Source organism: Ochotona curzoniae, unplaced genomic scaffold, assembly GCF_017591425.1.
Source record: "Ochotona curzoniae isolate NIBS_2020 unplaced genomic scaffold, NIBS_Ocur_1.0 contig_3190, whole genome shotgun sequence".
Classification (NCBI taxonomy): Eukaryota; Metazoa; Chordata; class Mammalia; order Lagomorpha; family Ochotonidae; genus Ochotona; species Ochotona curzoniae.
Window position 1 is genome coordinate 24,021,005 of NW_024465751.1, and position 12,644 is coordinate 24,033,648.

General features: G+C 36.7%; 1 protein-coding gene across 1 annotated transcript in view; it reads right to left on the reverse strand.

Moving 5' to 3' along the window:
* RIMS2 (regulating synaptic membrane exocytosis 2) overlaps positions 1-9,657 on the reverse strand; it is an 83,018-nt gene extending 73,361 nt beyond the window's left edge. The window contains exon 1 of the mRNA XM_040979437.1: positions 8,817-9,657. Within this exon, the coding sequence (XP_040835371.1) occupies positions 8,817-9,180 (364 nt within the window). The 5' untranslated portion in view covers positions 9,181-9,657. The remainder of the gene's footprint in view (positions 1-8,816) is intronic.
* Positions 9,658-12,644: the final 2,987 nt, after the last annotated feature.

A 12,644-nucleotide genomic window follows, 5' to 3' on the forward strand; every position in this document is an offset into this window, starting at 1 on the left:
ATAATTCAATCAGGATGCTCCATGTGGCTAGCAGAAACCCTACTATTTGAGCTTTCAGTTGGTGCCTCATGGTGCACACTTGGAGGAATCTGGAATTGGGGGCAAAGCTAGGACTGGAGCCCAGGCACTTTCATAGGGGATGGGGGCATTCCAAGTAGCATCTTATTGTCTAATCCAGCCATATCCCCTTGTACTTTTTCTTTTACACCTTAAAGTGGCTATAGGGTACTATTCAGCTGTCTCACGTCTGTTTTCATTTTAGTATTTAGCAGTTTATTGTGTTGATGCATAATTTTGCTGAACTAAGATCAGTTACTCCTCACTAAGGTATCGAAGATTTCTCTGCACACCTCTCCTAAAACTGTTCTAGCACCTCAACTGTTGACAAATGCCTTGTTGGATTTATTTATTTATTTATTTATTTATTTATTTATTTATTGCCTTGTTAGACTTACAACCAGTTTAGACTATCTTAAAATCTGCCAAACTCCCCTTGTACTTTAATTGTCTCATGCTATTGTAATAGCCTTTCAAAGACATTCATACACTATCTTATGGACTATGTAAACACATTGCATTATGAGGCAAAAGGTCCTTTTCAAATATAATTAATATTATGGACCTTAAAATAGAGAGAACTTAGCTTGCCTACATGCGGCCACACTAACCACGTGAGTACATAAAATTAGAGAAATGCCTTTGGCTGGTATTCAGAAAGGTAAGTAGTCAGAGACATGACTCACACAAGGATTCCATAGGCCATTGTCGGCTGGAAGATCCTTTGATCTTAAGTCAGGAAAAATGGGAATATTGATCCCCAAACCACATAAATAGAATTTTGCTTGCAATTTACTGACTTTGGAAATAGTATTTTCTTGAGCCTTCAGATAAAATACAGCCTAGATAACATCTTGGTTTTAATTTTGTGAGACACAGAGCAGAGAAGCCAGCAAAGCTCACCAGGACAAAGGACAAATTTGAAAATTTGCGTTAAATAGCTGGATTAGTTGTAATTTGGTATGATCTGAATAGAAATCTGACACACAATGGATTAGGCCCTCAGCATTCCTACTCTAAAGTAATAACCTTATCTCTCAGTACCCATTTCTCATCTTCCTTGTTGACAAAATCTTTTCTAACTTATGCTGTCATGCCCCTATGCCCAAGCCTGCAGGAGCTTTCTCCTGCCAACCCTATAATTCTAACTCCTTCACTGAGCATAGTCTCTTCTCAATTCCATGGCTATTCTAATTTGTCACTATTTGTCAAAAATTCTGTGTGCTTTTACATAAGCTTCATTTCCATGTCTCTGATATTTCCTACATCAAATTGTTCATACTTAGTATCTTCACAGTTTAAACATCATCCACATGTAACAAGATAAATATGGGTGTTTTTTTATTAGTATACTGAAAGTAATGAAATACTACTAACAAGGTTGGACTAATGTTAATAATACTAACAAGTGTATCATTGATTTATTAAGAACTTGCTATATGTTTGAAAAGGTTTTGGGTCTTTAGCACAGCAAATTAAACCACTGCTTGAGATGCCAGCTGGAATCCCATATGGGTACTGGTTCATGCTCATTTAGAAACACTACAATTCCAAAATACAAGTGCAAAAGATACGGAGGAATTAAAGGTGTAGAAAAATTCCCTCTCCATTGCTGTGCAACTCTTCTTAAAAACAATGTGGCAGTTCCTCAAAAATTGAGAACTTACCATATGATCCAGCAATTCCACTCCTGGGATACATGAAACAATTGAAAACATTCTCTACATATATTACTGTATTTAATATATGCTTGTGTACTTGCGGGTTTTTATCATCAAATTAGTTCTTACATGTCTAATCTGAATATTATCTAAAGAAATAAACATTAGTAAGGGACTAGAAAAGACATTTGTACATGCATGTTCATAGAAACATTAATCACAATAGTCAAAATGAAAACAACTCAAATTGACAGATAAATGAATAAATAAAATGTGATCACTCCTTCCTTCCCTCAACTTCTTTCTTTCTCTTTCTATATCTCTTTCACACATCCACATTTATATTATTCAGCTTTAAAATGGAAGCAAATTCACAAACATACCACAACATGAATGAGGTATGTAGAGTAGCCAATTCATAGAGACAGTAGGCCAGTGGTTGATATAAGAGGAGGGAAATGCGATGTTATTGCTCGATAGGTACAGAGTGTTAGTTTTGCAAGACAAAAAGAGTTACAGATACTAGTTGTCAGCTTGACATCACAATAACACCTGAAGTGACTAAAATAAAGTGAAAAAATTTCGGCTTACAAGTTTGGAGGCTGCAGTCCAAGGCTAGGCAGTGTCATTGGGTTAACTTCTAGGAAAGCAATGAGAACACCATGTGGTGAGGCAGGAAAGAGAGAGAGAGAGACAGAGAGAGACAGAGAGAGAGACACAGAGAGAGAGACAGAGACAGAGACAGAGACAGAGAGAGAGAGAGAGAGAGAGAGAGAGAGAGAAGAAACTGGGCCTAAAATAGGTGTTGATCAATCCTTTCAGGAAAACTGTCTTCCAGCAGCTGACTGCTAATGATCTAAGGACTTGCCACTAGACCCACCTTCTAAAGTTTACATCCTGGGGTCCAAACCTTTGACATTTGGCCCTTTGTTGCACATTCAGCATCTAAACTAATATCAAAATTGTAGCACTGGTAGTAACTGCACAACAAAAAATGCATTTAACAATGCTGGAATGCATAGAGGTAAATTTTACATTATTCATGTTTTGCCACAATTAAAGATATACAACAGAAGTGGTTTTTCTCAGAGTAAATGATATGAAATCCAACTCATATTTAAGAAACACTACATTAATTTCCATTAACAATGTAATTGCTTTTTTTTTAGCAACTTAGGGATGATGGCTTGCTATAGCTAGATAGCAATAATATTCATTTTATGTTGATAGTAGCTTTCACTTACAGGTAATGTTTTGCTTAACTGATCTATCATAATACATGAACCTCTTAGACTTAGTAAATGCAAATTGATATCCAAATTTTAATTAGTACTAGATAATACATAAATGCAAACTATTGTAATTTCAAAGGGAAGAAATATACCTAGAAATTATGTCCAAATAGTCCAAATCACAGTATCTAGTAGAATCCTTAATAAGCAATATCATAGAGGGGGTAATCTGAGATCTCCAATGATGGGGAAAGACAATATTACTACCTAACTTGCCTACTTATCTTCATTTGTACTGTTTTCTTCACATATATTACATGTACTTAATATATGATATATAGTTGTGTTTTCTCTACATATATTACATTTAATTAGTTAATCACTTAACATATATGTGCATTTTCTCCACATGTATTACATTTATTTAACATATGTTTGATTATTCATGGAATTTTATCATCTTGTCACATTCTACATGCCTACTCTAACTATTGATCAAAAAAATAAGCTTTAGGAAGTATGGTTCAGGTTTGTAAAAAATTGACCAATAATTGGCCTTTTGCTTGTTAACTGGGCTGTGAACTAAAAATTTACTTTTTTGAAAAACAGGATCCTGGGGCCCGGCGGCGTGGCCTAGTGGTTAAAGTCCTCGCCTTGAATGCACCAGGATACCATATGGGTGTCAGTTCTAGTCCTGGCAGCTCCACTTCCCAACAAGTCCCTGCTTGTGGCTTGGGAAAGCAGTCGAGGACGGCCCAAAGCCTTGGGACCCTGCACCCGTGTGGGATACCTGGAAGAAGTTCCTGGATGCTGGCTTTGGATCGGCATAGCATTGGCTGTTGCGCTCACTTGGGGAGTGAATCATCGGATGGAAGATCTTCCTCTCTGTCTCTCTTCCTCTCTGTATATCTGACTTCCCAATAAAGAAATAAAATTTTTAAAAAAAAAAAAGAAAAACAGATCCTGAAATTTATTTATTTTCTGAAATCAATTTTCCATGCATATTTTAAATTTGCAGAATTGACTGGTACATCTAGAAATGATAATAGCAATATGGCATCTGCACGATTTTTAAGTAATTTATCAGATTTGGAAAACATAATTTCAATTTTGTTGCTAAGAGAGTGATCTGTGACCCAACATCATTTGGAGACAGGGACTAAGAAAAACTCAGAATATCATCCTAAAATTTTTTAAGCATTCATTTTAACTATTACATACTAGAGCAGTAGATTTAAACTTTTGAAAATTTCATCACTAAAATTGAGATTTGTTAATATTACTTTAATGGTACCTTGGGATTATACTTGCAGGAAAAAAGTGCTTGATGTAAAGTGCCTTCTAATTTTCAAAAATAATGATTTAAGGGTTTATTGCAGTACCGGGCTATGGTTTGCTTAGCAAACAAATCTGCTTGCCCTTTTTCCTGGTTACTCTCTAGAACACATCTCTTAATCCTGACTTCATCATTTCCAATTCTTGGCCATAAACTTTCCATGTACTGGCTGAAGAGGGATCTTAAAGTCTTGTAAAAGAGTAAGCCATGAGATGCAAAGAACCTTGAATGTCATAAAAAAGGAGAAAGCCGCTTGCCTTCAAAGAACATCTGTATTGATCAGATATTTGATAAATAAATAAAATATGTTAATAATAGATTTCTTCTGGAATAAGTTTTTGAGATATACCCACCAACACAAACACACCCATATACACACACTCCACATGCACACATATTACAGTGGCTGCTATTACGTTAGGTAAATATTTAGAGCAATTCCACTGTCAACTTTCAAATTCAGTTTTCTCATACTTAATTAGTAAATAAATCCTGCTTCATAACTTTACTTTGAGGTTGAAGGGATTTACATATTTAGTTTTAAAACAGTACCTACTAAACAATATGTGCCCGGGAAGTGTCAAGTGCTCTTATTTTAATTTTCATTCTATTTTATCTCTCTGTTTTCTTTAACTTATTTCCATCAGGGTTGTCTAACACTGAAGGTTTTTCAAGGTCTACAAAATCCCTCCATCTTGGCAAATTCCTAGTTTTCCTTCAGAAGAACTTGAAATAAGCTGATTGTGTCTTTTTTTGCTTAAGTATTTTCTTCATTTTATTTCTAACACACATTTTTTTGTAGGATGTCTACAGAGTCATACCTAATTCTTCAGAAGTCATAGTTTTCAATGTTTGCCTCTAGTTAACAGGCAAAGGATCATAAACAATTGTACAGCAGAAGAGAAATATGTGATATAACTTAGCCACGACTGCACTGCCTAACATATGTTTAACCAATGATTTCCTCCTTTGCCAATTATTGTTTCCATACAACTACTTCAATATATTTCAGAATCACGTCATTTTTCTTTAGGAAGATCCTATATTGCTGAGTTGTTTACTCTTTAGAAAGCAGGCAAGTCATCTTGATAGGATATTAGTAAAAACAATGTTACTTGTTTTACTAAGCTATGACATCTCAAAAAATTAAAAACATCATAGCACTCATTCAGCAACAACTCTTTAACTTGATTGCATGCAGATCTCCACTTAGAGACCAAGAAAATGAGAGTACTATATGAATATTTCAAAGTGCAAATGTTACAGCTGGAAACATACATGGTAATGCTTTGTTTCAGGTAAGTTACTTTTATGGTATTGTCTAAGATTTTGGATAACCTACTATGCAGCCAGATAGTTACACTCCGATATTTTAAATAGTGTTAGAGATTGTGATTACATTTTTTACTTAAGAAGTTAGAAACTGCTCACTTGAATCATATATACATACATAAGCAAATATAGAATCACAAATTCAACATCAGGAGTCCAACAAATGAAAAATAATCTGTTGCCTAATTTATGAGTAAACTCAGACTACAAAGTAAGATATACTCTGAATTTTGTTGACAAGCAGGATGAATTGCTCATTTTTGGAATAATTATGATTTTGACCATTATACTGAGACTTGATAGTAATAAAATAACAGGAAAAAGCCTTTATTTTCTTGTAGGCAATACACAGTGGGGAGGGGTTATACTGAGAAGAATGAACAAGATCCTATTTCTTAAATTTGCCAGCATCTCAATGCTTTGGAAGAAGAGGACCTGTACCTAATCAAATTAAAAACCAAATCAGTGCTGTTGCAGAACCTCAGTTTATGGTTCACAGATCTAATATTCCAGATCTGTAACGTCCTAATAAAATACTGCCAACCAAAACAATTTGGGATAATAACACCAAAATTGTAAAAAACATAGAATGTGTCCTTGAAAAATATAAATATCCACCATTCTGTTATTGAATGCTTCTACACACTTAGCTTCTGTGACACTATCGTCTCAGGATTTTGTTTGTTGTCTTCTGTTCAGGATTATTCGTTTTGGACTTCTTGGACTCATATTCTTCCCCCTGAATATCCTGTTGGCCTACTGTTTACCCAGCTGTGGTCTTTCTGGAGCACTTTCACCCATGTTCATGGTTGTATGCTCTAAGCTTTATAGCTCTTTGTGTGTGTGTGTGTGTGTGTGTGTGTGTGTGTGTGTGTGTGTGTGTCCATGTTTTTGAAAATGGCTTCAGAAACGTTTGTTTGCGTATGCGCTAGATATTCTCACTTGGGTGTATCCATAGTATTACAAATTCAAAATGCCTTAAAGCAAAAATTAAACCTGTTCTCTTCCACTCAGTCTATTCCCTTTCTTAAGCTTCCAGTAATCACTAGTGGTCATGCCACCTACCCAGCGAAGCAAGTCAGAAATGTGAGAGTCATATTAGAAACGTCTCTCATTTGGCTCCTCATATTCAACCAGTCAAGACAATGAGGCACTGTTCACTAATTTTTTTCTTTGAAAATTTCTATATTTATCCAAATTCATTACCCTTTCTCTATTACAACTGAACTCGTTTCAGATCTTACCTCTTGTCTAAATTACTGTAATGCTTGGCTAGTTCATCATAAAGTATTATTTAACTGATATCGATGGTTTGCTCCTTGATTGCAGCCTGATTGAACGCAGGCCCCTGGAGGACGAGAATCCTGCCCCTTGTGCTTTCTTTAGGATAGGTTTTGGCACACAGTAACTGAGATAAATGGTAGCCTCAATGGTCTACAAGCTATTTAAAGTATACAAATACAACCGTATCAATTATCATCTGGAAACTTAAAATATCATATCACCTATGAATTTGGTTTGCAGGATGCTCCCGAATTTGTCCCCTGCTAATCTATCAGATTCCTCTTAGCCACTGAGTTGGACGGTTTATATTAACATTACACATAACTGCTCATCATTCCTGTGCGTTCCTGTGTGGTACGAGGTCAGGTACTTAACCGCTGAGCATCCAGTGCATTTTCTCTTAATTCTAGTTTTACCAAAGACATAGGACCTTGAAACAATCTGTCTTCTACTACATTTAAGTAGTCTAGAACACAGTAAGTACTAAGTAGTTATCAAAAAATTCAACATGAATAGAAGTATTTAGTTTAACACCACATATTTTCTTACGCATAGCATTTGCCATAACCATTTATGTTTCACTTTTTAAAATCACAGGCATTTTTCTTTAAAAGCAGTTTTATAAATCTTTGCAAGTGAAGGTCTAGCTCCTAGAAAAGTATTTTAAAAACTCAGTAGGTCAAATCTACCGTATCAGTACAACAGTTAATTATGTATAAATATTAGCAGCTTAAAAATCTTTGTGATCTGTAGGTCCATTTTTCTTAAACTCAAACTTCTTCAATTTCTACATGCAATAAAAAATAATATTTTAAAACACAAAATACCGAGACCTATAACAAAATCAGAATCCATATGTCAAATTAGAACCACAGCATAAGGAATATTATCTAATAACTAGTTCAATATATTGTTATAAAAGGTTTAATTTTCAGAATCATTACAAAAATTTGTAAAAATCAAGATTAGCCGGGTCCAGGAATTAAAATAACCTCCAATTACTTTATGCTGTATATTTATGGCCTGACTTCTTTATACATAAACCCCGGTACACAGACATAAATTATATCTAATCTGGTTGCCTATAATTTATTTTGCTGCTAAACAAAATAATATTACATTCTTTGTTAGATGATATCCAATTATTTCCAAGATAACAGGGATTTAGTGTTCAATTATTAACAGCCATTCTTAAAAAGATACTTCTTTGAGTCACAGGTTTTTTCATTGTGAACAGTGGCTTTTCTGAATAGGAGCGCAGTACCTAATTCATGTTTGCAGATGTGATTTAGTTGCTGAATTTTAAAGTTAAGAAAGCTTTGAATATCTTCACTGTCAGCAGAAAATTCTTCCATCCGTGCTGCTGGAGAATATTGCTGCTTGAAGTTTTAACAGGAAAATAAAAACTGTAGTAAGAAAATTGAAACTACTGATAAAGGTTGCTTTCTAGCAAAAAAAAGGAAGTTAAGTTGTCAGCAATAACAGAGCTTTCTAATTCATCCACAGTCTGAGGCATCACCTTCAACTTGCTGGGAATGAAAACTGATACTGCGTTTTCCAACTCAGAGGGGCCTAAAGAAGAGCGGAGACCCTGCGGATCGGAATAACTTGCCAAAGCCTCAACCACTAGCGATGGGGAAACCACAGCTTCCAGCCTTTCTTAAGAGAAAAGACGGTACACACATTTCAAAACCAGTGCTAGGGTGCATTTCAAAATGTAGCTCACTGATCTCTGAAACAAAAAATCATCATCAGAGGTTCCCCCCCAGCCAAAGATGAACCAGTTTACAGAATGATCCGTTGTCTCTGGAACACGACATCATCCTCACATTACTGCAAGAAAACGAATCAACGGAAAGAATCGGCGCTGTAACAACTTGAACATGAAGTCAAGGTAAAATAAAAAACTCCTACCCGTTTGGCTGAGCTGAGAAGCGCTGCGACTTTTTCGTGACAGACCAACAATAGCTACCATTTTGGCCCCGATGCTAGAGCGCCGCTTTTTGCCACTGGTGCCCAACGCGCCCACGGCGGTGTCGGATTGGCTGCCATCGTTCTTCTCCAGCGAGCACATGTCTCCGCTGATGCTGGTGCTTTTGGTCATGTTCTTCCCAGCCATGCCCATTTGTCTGCTTTGCATTTTGGAGGTAAAGACACTGTCAGCCGATGCATCATGAAAAGCGAGGAAGACAAGGGTAAAAACGAAAAGACAGAAAATGCATTTTAGATGAACTATCTGGCAAATATAAGGAATTAAATTATATCCTCTATGGAACATGTTTCTAGTACTGAAGATTTTTGCAATACTATGGTCTCAAATGTGCTTCACTGTTTAAGTCCAACTTTCAATACAACTGTGCAAAATCAGACTTCAACTTTTATTTCTGCTGCTGTAACAGACACTTGTTTGTAACGTCACAAGGGGAAACAGATGCATGGAAAAATTAGTGAGTTCGTTGAGTGAAATGTGGTATACTGACAATGTGAGTAAGCTTTCAGGCGGGCCACACAATAGGAGAAGGCTGTTCCCAATGGTATTCTTCTCTTCCTTCCTTTACCATTATCTTCAAAAGGAAATTAAGCACCAGGGGAAGTTTTACACAATGTGGTAAAATCCATTGCTAAGTGGACCCTTAAAAAATAAGTTTTGTCATTTTATACAAAATTATTAAAGTTTATCTGGTCATGCTTAAATTTTCAAACAGGCTTGAATTATTATTAGCTTCATTTATAAAGCATTTATTTGAAAATTATTGAGTTAAATCTACATTCCTAAAATAAATAAAAGATTCTTTTCCTGCATTCATTTGAGAGAAAAAAAGAGATCAGTTTTTTTTTAGATGATTTAGTCACAAAATAATTGAAGTATTACTAAAACAGGCAAGTTTTTGCATGATCTGCTGCATGCAGCAATTAAAGAAAGCACCCCAGTTTTTTGTATATTTACAGGACGTGGTAGGAGGTCAAGTACAGGCTGAGAGGCAGGAAGCTGGTCCCCATAAGCAGGAGGGTATTGAATGCACCCCTATTTGGCAAGGTTGGGGAAGAGTTACAGAGGTAAAAGTTTTTCATCTCAGCTTTAGAAAAATCACACACAGTGGTACTATGGAGGCACACAGTGGTACTATGGAGGAACATTGTAGTACTATGGAGGTACACAGTGGTACTATGGAGGCACACAGTGGTACTATGGAGGTACACAGTGGTACTATGGAGGTACACAGTGGTACTATGGAGGCACACAGTGGTACTATGGAGGTACACAGTGATACTATGGAGGCACACAGTGGTACTATGGAGGAACATTGTGGTACTATGGAGGTACACAGTGGTACTATGGAAGTACACAGTGGTACTATGGAGGCACACAGTGGTACTATGGAGGTACACAGCGGTACTATGGAGGCACACAGTGGTACTATGGAGGAACATTGTGGTACTATGGAGGCACACAGTGGTACTATGGAGGTACACAGCGGTACTATGGAGGCACACAGTGGTACTATGGAGGAACATTGTGGTACTATGGAGGCACACATTGGTACTATGGAGGCACACAGTGATACTATGGAGGCACACAGTGGTACTATGGAGGCACACAGTGATACTATGGAGGTACACAGTGGTACTATGGAGGTACACAGCGGTACTATGGAGGCACACAGTGGTACTATGGAGGAACATTGTGGTACTATGGAGGTACACTGTGGTACTAGGGAGGTACACTGTGGTACTATGGAGGAACATTGTGGTACTTGGAGGTACACAGTGGTACTATGGAGGCACACAGTGGTACTGTGGAGGTACACAGTGGTACTATGGAGGTACACTGTGGTACTATGGAGGTACACAGTGGTACTAAGGAGGAACATTGTGGTACTATGGAGGTACACAGTGGTACTATGGAGTTACACAGTGGTACTATGGAGGTACACAGTGGTACTATGGAGGAACATTGTGGTACTATGGAAGAACACAGTGGTACTATGGAGGCACACAGTGGTACTATGGAGGAACATTGTGGTACTATGGAGGTACATTGTGGTACTATGGAGGAACATTGTGGTACTATGGAGGCACACAGTGGTACTATGGTGGCACACAGTGATACTATGGAGGCACACAGTGGTACTATGGAGGTACACAGTGGTACTATGGTGGCATACAGTGATACTATGGAGGTACACTGTGGTACTATGGAGGAACATTGTGGTACTATGGAGGTACACTGTGGTACTATGGAGGTACACAGTGGTACTATGGAGGTACACAGTGGTACTATGGAGGAACATTGTGGTACTATGGAAGAACACAGTGGTACTATGGAGGCACACAGTGGTACTATGGAGGAACATTGTGGTACTATGGAGGTACACTGTGGTACTATGGAGGTACACAGTGGTACTATGGAGGAACAGTGGTACTATGGAGGTACACTGTGGTACTATGGAGGCACACAGTGGTACTATGGAGGTACACAGTGGTACTATGGAGGAACATTGTGGTACTATGGAGGTACACTGTGGTACTATGGTGGCACACAGTGATACTATGGAGGCACACAGTGGTACTATGGAGGTACACAGTGGTACTATGGTGGCATACAGTGATACTATGGAGGTACACTGTGGTACTATGGAGGAACATTGTGGTACTATGGAGGTACACTGTGGTACTATGGAGGAACATTGTGGTACTATGGAGGCACACAGTGGTACTATGGAGGTACACAGTGGTACTATGGAGGAACATTGTGGTACTATGGAGGAACACAGTGGTACTCAGAAAGTAACAGCAGAATTATAAACTGAAATCCAATGGAATTCATTGAACTGCCAAATATTACGTTACCTAAAAACTTATTTCTTTAATTTTAATTTTAAAAAATTAGGTAAAATCTAACAGAATAATTATAATTATTTTAACTCATACTTAATAACAATTTTTGCCAGTCATTAGACAAATGTCTGGATTTCAAAGTATCATTTTTTGAATTTTGCTATACTCAAAACACATAAAATCATCTTCTTAAAAAATTACTCTATATTAAACATTTTCCTTTCCCTACAGTTTCCCAAATTTAGTCTATTCTACTAATTCACATGCTTTACATCACATTAGCCAAAATGACCATATTAAAGTAAGTAGTAACCACCTATTCAAGACATGTGAAGTGAATGTCTATTATCATATATACACAAGTTAAATGATATGTATTATTTCAAATACTCCCCTAGCAAATATCAGCATATAAAACACAAATATGGCTGTATAAGAGCTTGTTTATGGATGTAACTGAAATTTTAATGGATAACTTCAATGGCAAGACACTATGCTTAACATTCAAGAAAATGTGTCACTCTGTAGAGTACAGAAAAGCCAATTTTCTCATACTAATTCTTTGATTTTTAAAGATGATAAATTTAGAGTTCAGTATTTTTAACATTACTGTAGGTACTACATGTATGTGCATTGCATTAATATGTTATCATGTACTAATGTAGGATCCAAATTTGTGGAGTGTATGTGTGCCACAAAACCAATGTCCAGCAGTGAAGAGTAATAACTAGTGAATTAACAAAATACTTTTATTCAAAATTACCTGCCTTGATGAATACCATTAGTGATGGTGCTGCAAATAGGCTCTTGGAATGAATGAAAACAAAACAAAATTATCAAATCCCCTGATATGTAGCAAAAACAGTATTGAAAGGGCTATTGCATGAAGGTTGTCTTATATCA